Raw genomic sequence first — 13,897 nt, forward strand, 5'->3', positions numbered from 1 at the left:
CGCATTTGCGAGTGAGTCGGTCACTCGCCGTTTATATGTTTGATATGTACATATATACGTATATCATATATAGCATTTTCTATAATGAAAGCTATTTCACTCTACTACATGTTATATCATACTAGCACATGCTAAAATGAAGATGAAAACTAAAACAAAATATAAAGGCAACAAAAATTTCCTCCCCCCTCCCCCACATCTATAGAGATCGAGACAGGAAAAAAGAAAGAGCTGGAAGACAAAAGGAACGAAAGAAAAACTGCAGAGGCACAGAATAAATTGGAAGAAATCCAATTTATCCAATCTAAGGGGAAAACGGGATAGAACAGAGAAGAGGGCTGGGAGTCTGCAGAAGAGCGAAGGAGAACAAGAAACACAGGATGAAGGAATGGGAGATAGCGAGGAGGGAAGGTAAGAGAAGAGATTAAAATCAGGAGTTACAAAAGGCATTAAAGGTAAAAGAAAACAGAAAAAAGGAGAAGGTATTGAAACAGAGAAAGGGAACATAAATACATAAGTATTGCCATACTGGGAAAGACCAAAGATCCATCGAGCCCAGCATCCTGTTTCCAACAGTGGCCAATCCAGGTCACAGATACCCAGCAAGATCCCAAAAATGTACAAAACATTTTATACTGCTTAGCCCAGAAATAGTGGATTTTCCCAAGTCCATTTAATAACGGTCTATGGACTTTTCCTTTAGGAAGCCGTACAAAACTTTTTTAAACTCCGCTAAGCTAACCGCCTTTACCACATTCTCTGGCAACAAATTCCAGAGTTTAATTAAAAGCAACAATATTAGACCCTCAGCCCCCCCCCCCCCAATCATTTTGGCCTCCACAAGACAAACATCTCCACATAGGTTTTGCCAAATATTTAGATCCTTATTGGAAGCATCTAAACATGCAAACATCAGCCTTTACGTGTGAAGCTTGCACACATGTGCAAATACTGACTTTAGAAAGCTGCTATTTCCAGTTTAGATCCCTGCATGATTGGACATGGTTTGGGCTGTCCCATTATACAATGGGAACACATCTATCAAACATATAAACGGCGAGTGACCGCACTCACTCGCAAATGCGCAGTAGAGACTTCCCTCTCTGCCCCGCCCCCGCTTCAATACGTGATGATGGGGGCAGGACAGAGAGGGAAGTCTCTACTGGCATGCTGCAGACGTCGGAACTGCTCCCCTTCCCCCCTCCCCCGGAGTCGCCGCCGCCTCTCCATCTGGCCCGAGCACTGTGAACTTACATCACCACGCAGCAGCAGGCACATCAGCAAAGCTGCCGTCAGGCTTCCTTCTCTGCCTTTGTCCCGCCCTCGCCGATGTTACGTCACACGAAGGCGGGACACAGGCAGAGAAGGAAGCCCTCCCCGACGGCAGCTTTGCTGATGTGCCTGCTGCTGCATGCTGATGTAAGTTTACAGTGCTGCTCGGGCCGGGTGGACGGGCAGCGGCGGCGACTCTGGGGGGGGGGGGGGCTCAGAAACCCCCCCATTCCAAAAGTAGCCCGTTTTCACGGGCTCAACGGCTAGTTTAGAATAATTTCTACATTGGCTTTTGCATCATCCCTGACGCACACACAAGTGGCAATAAAGAGGTAGCTACCAAACAGAGTAGCTCCTCTTACCCTCTCCCAATTCCCTCTGACAACAAAGTAGGCCCCCCACCCCAGCATCAACTTGGGATTTCTTTGGTGGTTATTGGTGGGGGGTAGGGACAATCCTTAGATGCTCCCAGCCTGTGTACACTGGGGGGTCAAAGTGTTGTTGGTCGACCCCTAGTGGTAGTCCCATGGTAATACCACTAGGGGGGTTAAGCTGCCAAACAAGGGCATACAGCTATTCATCACAAGCTCTTTCCAGTGTTTTGGGCATTACTACTACTACTTAACATTTCTAGAGCGCTACTAGGGTTACGCAGTGCTGTACAATTAACAAAGAAGGACGGTCCCTGCTCAAAGGAGCTTACAATCTAAAGAACGAAATGTCAAGTTGGGGCAGTCTAGATTTCCTGAGTAGAGGTGTAGTGGTTAGGTGCCGAAAGCGACATTGAAGAGGTGGGCTTTAAGCAATGATTTGAAGATGGGCAGGGAGGGGGCCTGGCGTATGGGTTCAGGGAGTCCGTTCCATGCATGGGGTGAGGCGAGGCAGAAAGGGCGGAGCCTGGAGTTGGCAGTGGTGGAGAAGGGTACTGAAAGGAGGGATTTGTCCTGAAGCCAGTGGTTCCCAAACTGTCTCATTTTTTCATGGCACCCCTAACTCAAAAGAAATACCATAACAAAGCGTAACAGTTCTGCTTATTTTTTAAAATTGTGCTTACATTGGCTTACTATCTCTTTCTCTCTGCCAGCTGCTATGTACAAAATCTCTCTCTCTGACGGAGGACCGCTGTTTTCCTGCCACATATGGCTGGGGCAAGCTACCAATCACAGCTTAGCTGCGATTGGTCACGGAGCCTGTCTGGCTCCTAAAAGGGTGATCCTGATTGGGAAGCAAAGAGCCTCATTCCTTGCTTCCCAATCGGGATGGCCCTTTTAGAAGCCAGACAGGCTCCGTGACCAATCACAGCTGAGCTGTGATCGGTAGCTTGCCCCAGCCGTGTGCAGCTCACATCAGCATTTTTGTAGGAGTGGGGGAAGTGCGCTCCCTGCTCCTTTGCAACTTGTTCCGGTGGTTGGCGTGTGAACTCCCATCTGCCCCGTGGCACCCCTATAGGTTTGCAGCAGCGCACTGGCGTGCCGCGGAGCACAGTTTGGGGAACGCTGGCATAAGCCATTCAACAGGACTCCTTCCAGAATTCTAATCATGGAACCTGTGTCTAGCCACCAGGTGTCACTCTTGAGTATTGACTATGACGCCCTGGTTCCCAAGGGCTTTTTTGAATGCTATACTTTCACATTTAAACTGATAGCTATCAAACCACAGAGTACCTGCTAGCACTCAATGTTTTAAACTTTGGATGGCAAATAAATAAGCTTTTATCATTCAAAAGTTTCAATTCCTTTTATCTTTTGGACTAGATCCAAAAGAATAAAAAGGTAGAGCATTTTCAGTACATAACAGAGGAAAATGAGTTTAGAGAAAGCACTAGAGCAAATTTCAACAGTGACTGTGATAGGGTGCAAACAATTATTTGGATAACAGCCAATCCTCTAAAAGGGATGCATGGCCAAAATGTCTCCTCATTCCCTACAAAATATTGAGGAAAAACATACAAACACAGTTCTGGCTGAATGCTATTCTCTACTTGCTTTTCAACACATTAACAGAAGAAGATTAAATATAAATCGAGCAGCATCTGATTAAAGCGAGCTTGCGCTTGGTGACGTTTACACTGATAACACGTGACTAATACTTTCTAATTACAGCCGATTACAGTCTTACGTTACCTGCACTGCTAACACTCCATCTGCAGCGTTCAGTCCATCTGTTGCTGAAAATACAATTTCGTCTTCAAATGTTTCTGAATCATCATGCTGATACCTTTAAAATTAAAAAAAAAATCATACTGAAATGATACCAGGGACCGAGTTTGGGTTTACCGTGTCTGTCAATGCTTTCGTCATATGGTTCATTGATATACGTGAGGAAAAATAGCACAGTACAAGCCTGGATTTACATAGATCACATAGGTAGAAAAGGAACGTCTACCAGGGGCGTAGCCAGACAACAGATTTTGGGTGGGCAAGGGCAAGAAGTGGGTGGACACCAAGTGTTCTACCTCCCCACCACCAAAAAAATATCTCAGCTGGAGGGAAAACGCTTCTTTCCACCTTGGCAGTCTACAGCAGGCATGCACTGACAACTGAGCATGCGCAGGTGCCAGTATCGTGGAGAGTAGCGTTTTCATTACCTTCAGGGGGAAGTCTTCAGCTGGCAGAGGTTGGGATCCCCACCAGCTACCGCTAAACGTGTGCTACTGTTGTGTGGGCCTGAGCCCTAAGTGGGTGGGCCCCGGCCCACCGGTGACTATGCCAGTGGGTGGCATAGCCCTGTGCGTGCCTGGGTGGGCGAGGGCCCACTCACGTTGAGCTTGGGCCCACTCAGAGGCAGCGCACTTACTGCAGCTGGTGGGGAACCCCAAGCCCCACCAGCTGAAAACCTCCTCAAGTGCGACCAGAACTCTCATCAGCACAGCTGTGCAGTTGGCAGCAGCTCTTCATAGGCACCTGTCACCGGCATCTGGCACATTCTCAGTCTTCTCGCATGCGCAGGAAAACCAAGCATGTGCCAGGTGCCGGTGTCAAGTGCCTAAGAAAAGCTGCCGTTGATTATGGAGATGTGTTGGTAAGAGTCACGGCCACATTCAAGGAGGTTTTCAGCTGGCGGGGCTTAGGGATTCCCACCAGCTGTGGTATTTATTGTTTTGAGTTTGGGGAGGGGCGGGATGTGAAGATTACATGTATCCACCCAGTTTGCTAAGTGGCCTACCCAAAATTTGAGGTCTGGTTCTGTTGCTACGGCTTTGTTTTCAGCAGCAAAGATAGAGAACAGATCAGCATAACATATGCATCATGCAAGATCATCTTGGTGCGTGCGTCGAATTAAAGGTTCAGCTTATTCCAAGAAGTTACCATATAATCGGAAGTCCATCTTACCAACATTTTTTCAGACCATTTTAGACACTTTTATCCTTTCCCTATCTTCTTCTTTCCCTGCTTCTTCTATCCTATCTAATTTAATTGTAACCGTATCACCTCTGAATTTAATTGTAACCGTATCTCCTCTGATCTGGCAATAGCCTATCAATACATTGTAAGCCACTTTGAGCCTGCAAAACTGTGGGAAAAACGTGGGGTATAAATGTGCAAAATAAATAAATAAAATATGCACCTATCTGCCTTGACTGCCGCCCTATGTGCACTGTCATACAATTACTCTCCTCCTAACTACAGACTAGTTATATCAGTTACCTGACTTTAAAAGAATGAAGTTCCTGCAGGGTGAACATATCGCCTTCCAGCATAATAACTCCATGTATGTCCACATTGCCGTGGTGAGGACGTCTTTTCAGCTGAATTCGGAGGTCATCCTTCTTTGAGTCCACGTCTGTCACCATTAGATTTTCCCCAGTGATGTATGAACTTGAGCCTTCTTCCATTTTAATGGGATTTGTGAAAATCTAGAACAGTGATCAGCTTGTAAAATGCCAAGACAACCAAGTAAAACATTTAAAAGGATATTCCATAACTGTATGTGGGCAGTTACAGGCACCTTGCATATGTATGTGCACAGAAAAGCAGCACTATAAGTGCACTACATGTTACATAAGAACATAAGCACTACCATACTGGAACAGACCGAAGGTCCATCAAGCCCAGTATCCTGTTTCCAACAATGGCCAATCTGGGTCACCAGTACCTGGCAGGATCCCAGAACAGTAAAACAGATTTTATGCTGCTTATCCTAGAAACATTTCTTTTAGGATATTATCCAAACCTTTTTTTAAGCCCTGCTAAGCTAACTACTTTTACCACAGTCTCTGGCAACAAATTCCAGAGTTTAATTACAAGTTGAGTGAAGAAATATTTTAAACTAGTAAAAAAGGCCCATTTCTGACACAAATGAAACAGGCGCTTGCAAGGTTTTCCTCAGAGAGTGTATGTTTGAGAGAGTGTATGCGAGAGTGACTGTGTGTGAGAGAGAGAGTGAATGTGCGAGTGTGTGTGTGTGAGAGAGAGTGAGTGAGTCTGGGTGTGAGTGTGTGTGTGTATGTGTGTGAGAATGAGTGTGTGCAAGTGCGTATGTGAGACACAGTGTGAGAGAGAGAGAGTGTGTTTCACACAGATACAGTGTGTGTGAGACAGTGTGTGTGAGACATAGACTCTCTGTGAGACTGAGTATATGAGACCAAGAGAGTGTGTGAGTGACTGTGTGACACATAGAGAGTGAATGTGATACAGTGTGAGACATAGAGTGTGTGAGAGAGAGAAAGACATTGACTGTGTGAGAGAGTGTGTGTGTGACAGAGATACCTCCCCCCCCCCTCTGGTGTCAGGCCCCCCTCCCTCCCTCTCTCTGGTGTCAGCCCCCCCCCCCTCTCTCTGGTGTCTGAACGTTACTGTGCAGGACGCTGAGCTCTGGCTGAGCTTCAAGGAACTGACCAATCCTATTTAATAGAATGCACCTCCAACATTCTGAAGCCGAGAAACCTCGTGTGGTTGGTCACTTCTGCTTGTGACGAACCCGGAAGTACGAGATGTCAATTCAGGAGATGGATACAGAGAGCAGGAATGCCTCAGCCATGCAGTCAGCTTCAGAATGTTGGAGGTGTGTTTTATTATATAGGATTTACTACTTATTAGCTTCATTGCATGCCCTCTAGTCCTAGTAAACAAGCGATTCGTGTATACCGTTCCACTCCACTCAGTATTTTATAAACCTCTATCACATCTCCCCTCAGTCGTCTCTTCTCCAAGCCGAGAAGCCCTAGCCGTTTTAGCCTTTCCTCATAGGTTTAAGATTGCAATGTGTGGGCCTTACACGTATTAAAAAGGGCTTTAATTGGGTGCCTTGAAACAGTGGCATGCGAAACATGGTCCATGTTGGGACCCAAGACAGTGACTGAGAGAAGTAAAAAGTTATTTCTACATTTGACAAATTGTTTGGGATGGGCATATTACGCCATGACAAATCCTAATTGAATAAATCAATCCTAATTGCAATTTTTATCTTTTCAGATTCTTATTTACAATAATGTTGCAGAGCTCAAAGCCATTAAGAAGACATTGTATCAGCAGACAATTAGGCTAGTTGATAAATACCTCTGGTGCTCTATTATCCACAGGCATCACTGTGATGTTAAAGACAAGTTCGGTCACCACTCCTCCCTGCCGATCGCTGACAGAAAATTCAAACTGAACTGACAATGGGTCAGGACCTATATCTCCGAGAGGGGGCATATATGCCACTTTCTGATGGGTTACAGCATGCTGGGAAAATTAAAGAAAAAAAATTAGATCATATGCTTTATTTCCTACCATACGTAATTAATAACTTCATTGTCAGATGGTATTCTCAAGAATAACAAAACATCCTTTACACACATTGGACATTTTCCATGCACCAATTCCGTTAGCGCACAGATTTAGTAAAAGGCAGTGGCGTAGCTAGCTGGGGCCAAGGGCCTGGGCCCCCTAAATTTGCTCCGAGCCCCTGGTTGGCTGGAGGGGGTCCCCAACCCAGGGGTGTAGCCAGACACCCAATTTTGGGTGGGCCTGGGCCCAAGATGGGTAGGCAGAAGAACTCTGCCTTATCCCGCAAGTGATTTGGTCTCTCCCTCTCTCGCCTGCATGCCATATGGTCTCTCAAACTTCCCCCCTCCCCTGCATACCTTTTAAATAGCAGATTTTCACAGGCAGCAAGCAGCAACTAATACACACTGCTTATGTTGGCCCCACAGCCTTCCCTCTGATACAACTTCCTGTTTCCGCATAAGCGGGAATACATCAGAGGAAAGGCTGTGGGGCCGCTGTGAGCAGTATGTATCGGTCACTGCTCACTGCAGGCAAAGATCTGCTATTTACAAAGTTTGCAGGAGGGAGAGTTGTTGGGAGTTTTTGGCTGGTTATTATTATTATTACATTTGTATCCCGCGCTTTCCCACATAATGCAGGCTCAATGCGGCTTACATAGTAATTTGAAATATAAAGTTAATAGAATTTTAATAAAACAGTAGTAAAACAATGTAAAGTGGGGCTTGGGGATCCCTGTCAGCCACATCATAGGTGTGCTGCTACTGGGTGGGCCTGAGCTCAAAGTGGGTGGGCCTAGGCCCACCCGGGCCCACCCTTGGCTACGCCACTGCCCCAACCCCCGCCAGCTGAAGACTTCATCCAGCATTGATCTGTAATGGTGCCGCCACATTGCCTGCCCTGCTCTCTCCTCCCTTCATGTCGGGCACAGGCTCCTTTTAGTGAAATTGAGCACTACTTCGGCTCTGGCCCCCTTCCACCTCAAGGTCTGGCTACACCCCTGGAAAGGGCCTCTTAATGATTTCAAAGCTTAGCAGGCACTAACAGAATTAATGTGCACCAAGGCATAAATTCTACATATGTCGCCGAAACAATCCATCACCAAAAAAACGCGCTTCGTACTATTTTATAAACCTCACCCAAAGTTATGTGCGGTTTGTAGAATACGGGTAGCATCGTCCCTGCAACTACAATTTAGGCGCAGCCACTTACAACAGCTAAAACTTGGTGTAAATGCCCACACCTAAGTCAGATGCGGATTGGGCATATTCTGTACCAGTGTACGTAACGTTTAGGAATGCCCACAACCCACCTATGGCCCCCTTATGAGATTGCATGGGTGGAATTTTCACGCACCACTTTATAAAGTATGCTTAGCAAGTTGTGCACGTAAATTCTAATTGATGCCCACTGATTGCTTGTTAGTGGCCAATTATCAAAGCTGATTGGCAATTACATTGCGTGTGAAATTTGGCCACATGGCCAGAATTGCACATTTGACTTTACTCACTATATATAAAATTCTTCCCTAAATGTAGGGGGCATGCGATGAAGCAAAGGTAGGCGACGGCGGGTTGGCGGCGGGAAGGGGGGCGGGGTCGAGAGGGTGGTCGGCAGGGGGGTCCAGGGCCAAATCTATGGGGGCCCGGGCCCCATTTAGCTACGCTGCTGGTAAAAGGGCCCCTAAGTACTTTTATATAAATATGTAAACCGCTTTGACTAACCATAGAGAGGCAGTATATCAAGCGCCCTTCCCTTTCCCTACTGGGAATACATAGCAGCACCAATGCCATGTACACAAGATGGCCGGCAGTAATAGTATGCTGTATGTGCCAACTTCAAAACCTTAAATTTAATTCTTTCCACTATAGGTAACCAAAGATAACTTTTATATAAAGGTGTAATGTGATCATATTTCTTAAGGTAGCCTAATCGTATTTTATAGTGTTTGAAGTCTCTTCAAATTCCCCTGAGACAATCCAGCATACACTATATTTGCATAATCCAGCCTTGAAACTACAAACGCACGGATTAACATATGCAATGTGCCTTCATCCAAATATTGTTTCACTGGATCTTAATTGCCAAACGGCATAAAAGCCCTTTCTACTCACACTTGATGCTTGCTCACCAAAGCTTAAAATAGTATCCACAATGACCCCCAGATATTTAAAACTGCACACAGGGTTCATCGCCTTACCGAAGAAAACAGGCTTAATGTCACGTTCGCATTTCTACTTGCTTAAATTCCGACCCTCATTAATACACATTTGCTCTACAGTCCATTGAACAAAATGACCATGAAGATGGTTTATGGTAAAAGAAGTACTATTAGTCGAGCAAAAAGGAGGTTACAGTAGCAGCAGGTAGAAAAATGGAAGGGGAGAGGAGAGATTAAATCAGCCTTCATGTATTTCTGGGCAGTCATGGCTTGAAGTGAAAATGGTAAAGGGGATGGGACAACTTCCCTATGAGGAAAGGCTAAAGTGGCTAGGGCTTCTCAGTTTGGAGAAAAGACGGCTGAGAGGAGATATGATAGAGGTCTACAAAATGAGTGGAGTGGAACAGGTAGACGTGAATTGCTTGTTTACTCTTTCCAAAAATACAAGGGGGCATGCAATGAAGCTACAAAGTGTGCAAATTTAAAACGAATCAGGGAAAATATTTCTTCAGTCAGCATGTAATTAAACTCTGGAATCCTTTGCCAGAGAATGCAGTAAAAGCAGTTAGCTTGGCGGAGTTTAAAAAAGGTTTGGCTAGCTTCCTAAAAGAAACGTCCATAAGCCATTATTAAAATTGGGGAAAATCCACTGCTTATTTCTAGGATAAGCAGCATAAAATGGTATTTTACTGTTTTGGGATCTTGCTGGGTACTTGTAACCTGGATTGGCCACTGTTGGAAACAGGATGCTGGGCTTGATGGACCTTTGGTCTGTCCCAATATGGCAATACTTATGTTCTTATGACCCTTGCATAAGCAGAACATCACCTTCAGACTATTCTTCTCCACCCCAGCAGTACTTTTTTGTTAGAACATGCACTTCCTGGTAACATCTGAAATTTGCACACTGTTAGAACATACACTTCCAGGCAACATCTGAACCCTCTTTGCACACTGTTAGAACACGCACTTCCTGGTAACATCTGAACTCTTTGCACACTGTTAGAACATGCACTTCCAGGCAACATCTGAACCCTCTTTGCACACTGTTAGAACATGCACTTCCAGGCAACATCTGAACCCTCTTTGCACACTGAACTGAAAACATCTCTGTGTGTGTATAAAAATTCTTGGGATGGACACCTAGTCAGCCTTGAAGATTCAAGCCTGTATAAGCATATGCTGTCAACGTTCTCTTGTTAAAAAGGAAGCTTCCTCATTTATGTAGACAATAAATAACATATGTCCAGTCTTTCCTCTAAGTTTCTTTTATGCCAATGCATGGTGATGGGAAATGAAAACATTTTCCTCTCACCAAATCTTCCTCCCTTAAGAGCTGCTTTTCTAAAAACTTTAATTATAAAATTTAATATATTACACATTCAACCATCCAAACTGAATGACAGAAATAGAATTAAAACAAATAGGAAATATATATATATAAAGAGGAAATAACAATCAAATATTAGTCCACAAAACAGAAGGACCAAGAATAAGGTAAATCAAAACAGGAAAAGAAAAAAATGTAATAACATAAAAGCAATGGAGTGAATATAGCAAGTCGGTTAAGGATTTACTAGAAGAACAGCCAAAACATGTAGAGGGGCATTTTCGATATGACGTTAAGTCCGACTGAATGTTTTATACAAAACATCCAAAATCTGAATAGGAAAGAAGATCATTTTCAAAAAAAGAAAACGCCTATCCTTTTTTTTCAAAACTACAGTTTTGAACAAGGCTTTGTGCTTTGTACGGTTTTTATTCACCATTTTTGAAAAAAAAGCATCCAAGTGAAAAACGTAAAAAACCAAGCCATTGGGATGTAGGAGGAGCCAGCATTTTTAGCAGACTGATCCCCCAGACATCCCAAGAGAGCAATGGGACTTCAAGTAAATGCTCCCAGGTACAAATCTCACTGTTGCTCCCTTATCTTGTCTGCTGAGCCCCCCAAAACCCACTACCCCCAACAGTACATCACTACAATAGCCCTTATGGATGAAGGGGGGCACCTATATGTGGGTACAGTGGGTTTCTGGTGAGTTTTGGAGGGCTCACAGTTTTCACCACAAGTGTAAAAGGTAGTGGGAGGTATGGGCCTGGGTCCACCTGTCTACAATGCACTGCACCCACCATTAGACTACTCTAGGGACCTGTGCATGCTGTTCTAATGGACCAGCAGAGGCTGGTAATGTTTTTAATCACATTTGTTTTTGGTGGGGGAGGGGGTGAAAGGTCAGTGACCACTGGGGAGAGAAAGGGAGGGGGGGGGGTCTCCCCTAGGTCTTCTGATCAATTAGGGCACCTTTTTGTCCTTATTCATTCTAAAAACAGGTCTAGCTCAAAATGTCTTAGTTTTACTCCTGGACAATTTTATTTTGTTCCATTATGGCTGAAAAACCTCCAAGTCTTAAGAACGCCCAAATCTCACCCTTAACATGCCCTCAATACATCCCCCTTGAAATCTGTATGCACTGTAAATGAACAGCATAGAAAAACGTCTAAAAGAATAGGTTTTGAAAATACTGATTTGGACATTTTTGTGCGAAAAATGTCCAAATTCTGCTTTATGCCACTTTTTAGATGGTTTTCCCTTTTGAAAAAGAGCCCCTTAGGCAGTCTTCTCCATTAAAAAAAAAAAATCCTGAGGCTGTTTAGGGGCGAGGAAAAGAGCACATTATCTACCATAAAGTACAAGGAAATTTTTAAAAAAATCAATTCTCCAAACCCAAACCAAGACTCAAGTTTTTAAGGCCAAGAAGTCCCTTCTTCTGAGCTACTACTACTACTTATCATTTCTATAGCGCTACTAGATGTACGCAGCACTGTACACTGGACGTAAAGAGACAGTACCTGCTCAAAAGAGCTTACAATCTAATTAGGACAAACAGGACAAATAACGGATAAGGGAGTTACAAAATGGAATCAGGAAAAAGGAGAGCTTTTAAATGCAGGTGTCTGTGTGATACAGTACCGGCTGTTTCAGCTCTGGCAGTCTGACTTTCTACATTTTTATGTCCGCCGCTGGCTGAATTCTCAGATATTCAATGCCGAGTTGTATGTTGGCTGCTAAAAATCATGCAGTTAAGTACAATATTCAGCTCTTAACTGTATTAGATTAACCATATAAGACAGGATTGTTTTTTTATGTGACCCCATTTAAGCGGTTATCTTGTGGGGTTAAGGGCTAAATACCAGCACTTAACCACATATTCCCAGATTCTATATATGGCGCCTGAAAATCCGTGTGGAAACCAAAGTATATTCTATAACGATGTGAATAACTTGGTTAACAAGCTAATCAGCGCTGTTAATTGGGTGATAAACAATTATCAGCACTAATCGGCATTGAGATTTACATGACCAACTTACTAAGTGTATTCTATAACGTGGTGCACCTAAATTCTAAGTCACATAGTTGAAAAGGGGGTGTGGCCATGGGCAGGGCATGGACATTACTAAAATCTATGCACATTATTATGAAATACGCCCGATCTGCGCCTAATTTAGGCATCGGGATTTACACCAAGTAAAATGTGGCCTAAATGTAAGCAAGTGCTCAGCGTATTCTATATACTGCACGGAAATTTATTCTATAAAATTTAGGCATACTTTAAAGAATATGCGTTGGCATAATTTTTTTCCATGTGAATTTTTCAGGCGCCATATACAGAATCCAGCCCATAAGGACAACTCCGCCCCTGAAATGCCCACAAGTTAGCCAGTTCCAGTTCGGGTGCCAACTGCGGGTATTCAGTGACATTAACTGGTTAGCCAGTGGCAAGCAATTTAAATAGTTAGGAGCCTCTCCGAGCCATTTAAATCGTTTTGAATATCAGGCAGAGAGCTACTGCTTTTGCATTACATGCACATAGATGTAGACGGATTAGTAGAAATTCTTATAACATTGAAAATAATACTGACATAGGAAAAAGAAAAATAATTTTATTTGTGTTTAATGCCATCAAGAAAACATATGTTTATTTTGGAAAAAAATGTGCAGATTTGCATAATGGATGTATATTTAGCATATATAAATTATATGTATGTAATTGCTGATATGTCATTAAGAATGCATGAAACCTGGTAGCTCTAAGATTCTGAGGCAAGGATCTCATCTCATGTACTGAGTCTTTGAACAAGTTACCTTAATCTTTCTTCCCCCCCCTTCCCCCGCAATGCCTTATTGAAGTGGTTGATCATTCACTGGATGTTACCATGCTCACTTCAACCTCCTTTTAGCCAAGCGAGGTTTCAAATATTATATATACCAACTAACTCACAATTACTATAAACAAGCACCATATCAAGCAGACTCTGTACCCACACCAGCCCAAATATTTTGACAGTTGCCATTATTACATTTGTATTCATTTATTTCGTTTTGCTGTTCTTAAAAAAAAACCTCAAGATGCAAACATCTAATTACAAATTATAGGCATGTTAATTCTTTCTTTGACAGCTAGTCTCCTGTGACACCTGAGCCTCTTACTCATAAGCTTCCAGACTGGAATCATATACCTGTGCCTAGTAGCACATATGAGTTTATCTTGTTGGGCAGACTGGATGGACCGTGCAGGTCATTTTCTGCCGTCATCTACTATGTTACTATGTAAGATGGGGCAGAGAGAGAAAGGAGTTGTTATAGACCTTCTCTATGGAGCCAGCTGTGTATGTTCACATTTATGATCCACCAAACACACTGCCTTAAAACAATGCACACAAAGGACAGCCCCTGTCTGCAAAAGGTGGGCCTCAC

The 13,897-nt window shown here is 43.7% G+C and overlaps 1 protein-coding gene across 4 annotated transcripts in view; it reads right to left on the reverse strand.

Annotated features, from left to right (window-relative positions):
• The window catches only part of LOC115472691 (FRAS1-related extracellular matrix protein 1-like), a 215,467-nt gene that overhangs the window by 142,759 nt on the left and 58,811 nt on the right, over positions 1 to 13,897 (reverse strand). For 3 of the 4 annotated variants that reach the window (XM_030207047.1, XM_030207048.1, XM_030207050.1), the window contains exons 13-15: positions 6,771 to 6,938; positions 4,920 to 5,128; positions 3,396 to 3,489 (exon numbers count right to left, since the gene is read on the reverse strand). In XM_030207047.1, coding sequence (XP_030062907.1) covers positions 3,396 to 3,489; positions 4,920 to 5,128; positions 6,771 to 6,938 — 471 coding nt within the window. The remainder of the gene's footprint in view (positions 1 to 3,395; positions 3,490 to 4,919; positions 5,129 to 6,770; positions 6,939 to 13,897) is intronic. The other variant, XM_030207049.1, reaches the window with a different exon arrangement.

This window comes from Microcaecilia unicolor, chromosome 6 (genome assembly GCF_901765095.1).
Source record: "Microcaecilia unicolor chromosome 6, aMicUni1.1, whole genome shotgun sequence".
In the NCBI taxonomy this organism is placed as follows: Eukaryota; Metazoa; Chordata; class Amphibia; order Gymnophiona; family Siphonopidae; genus Microcaecilia; species Microcaecilia unicolor.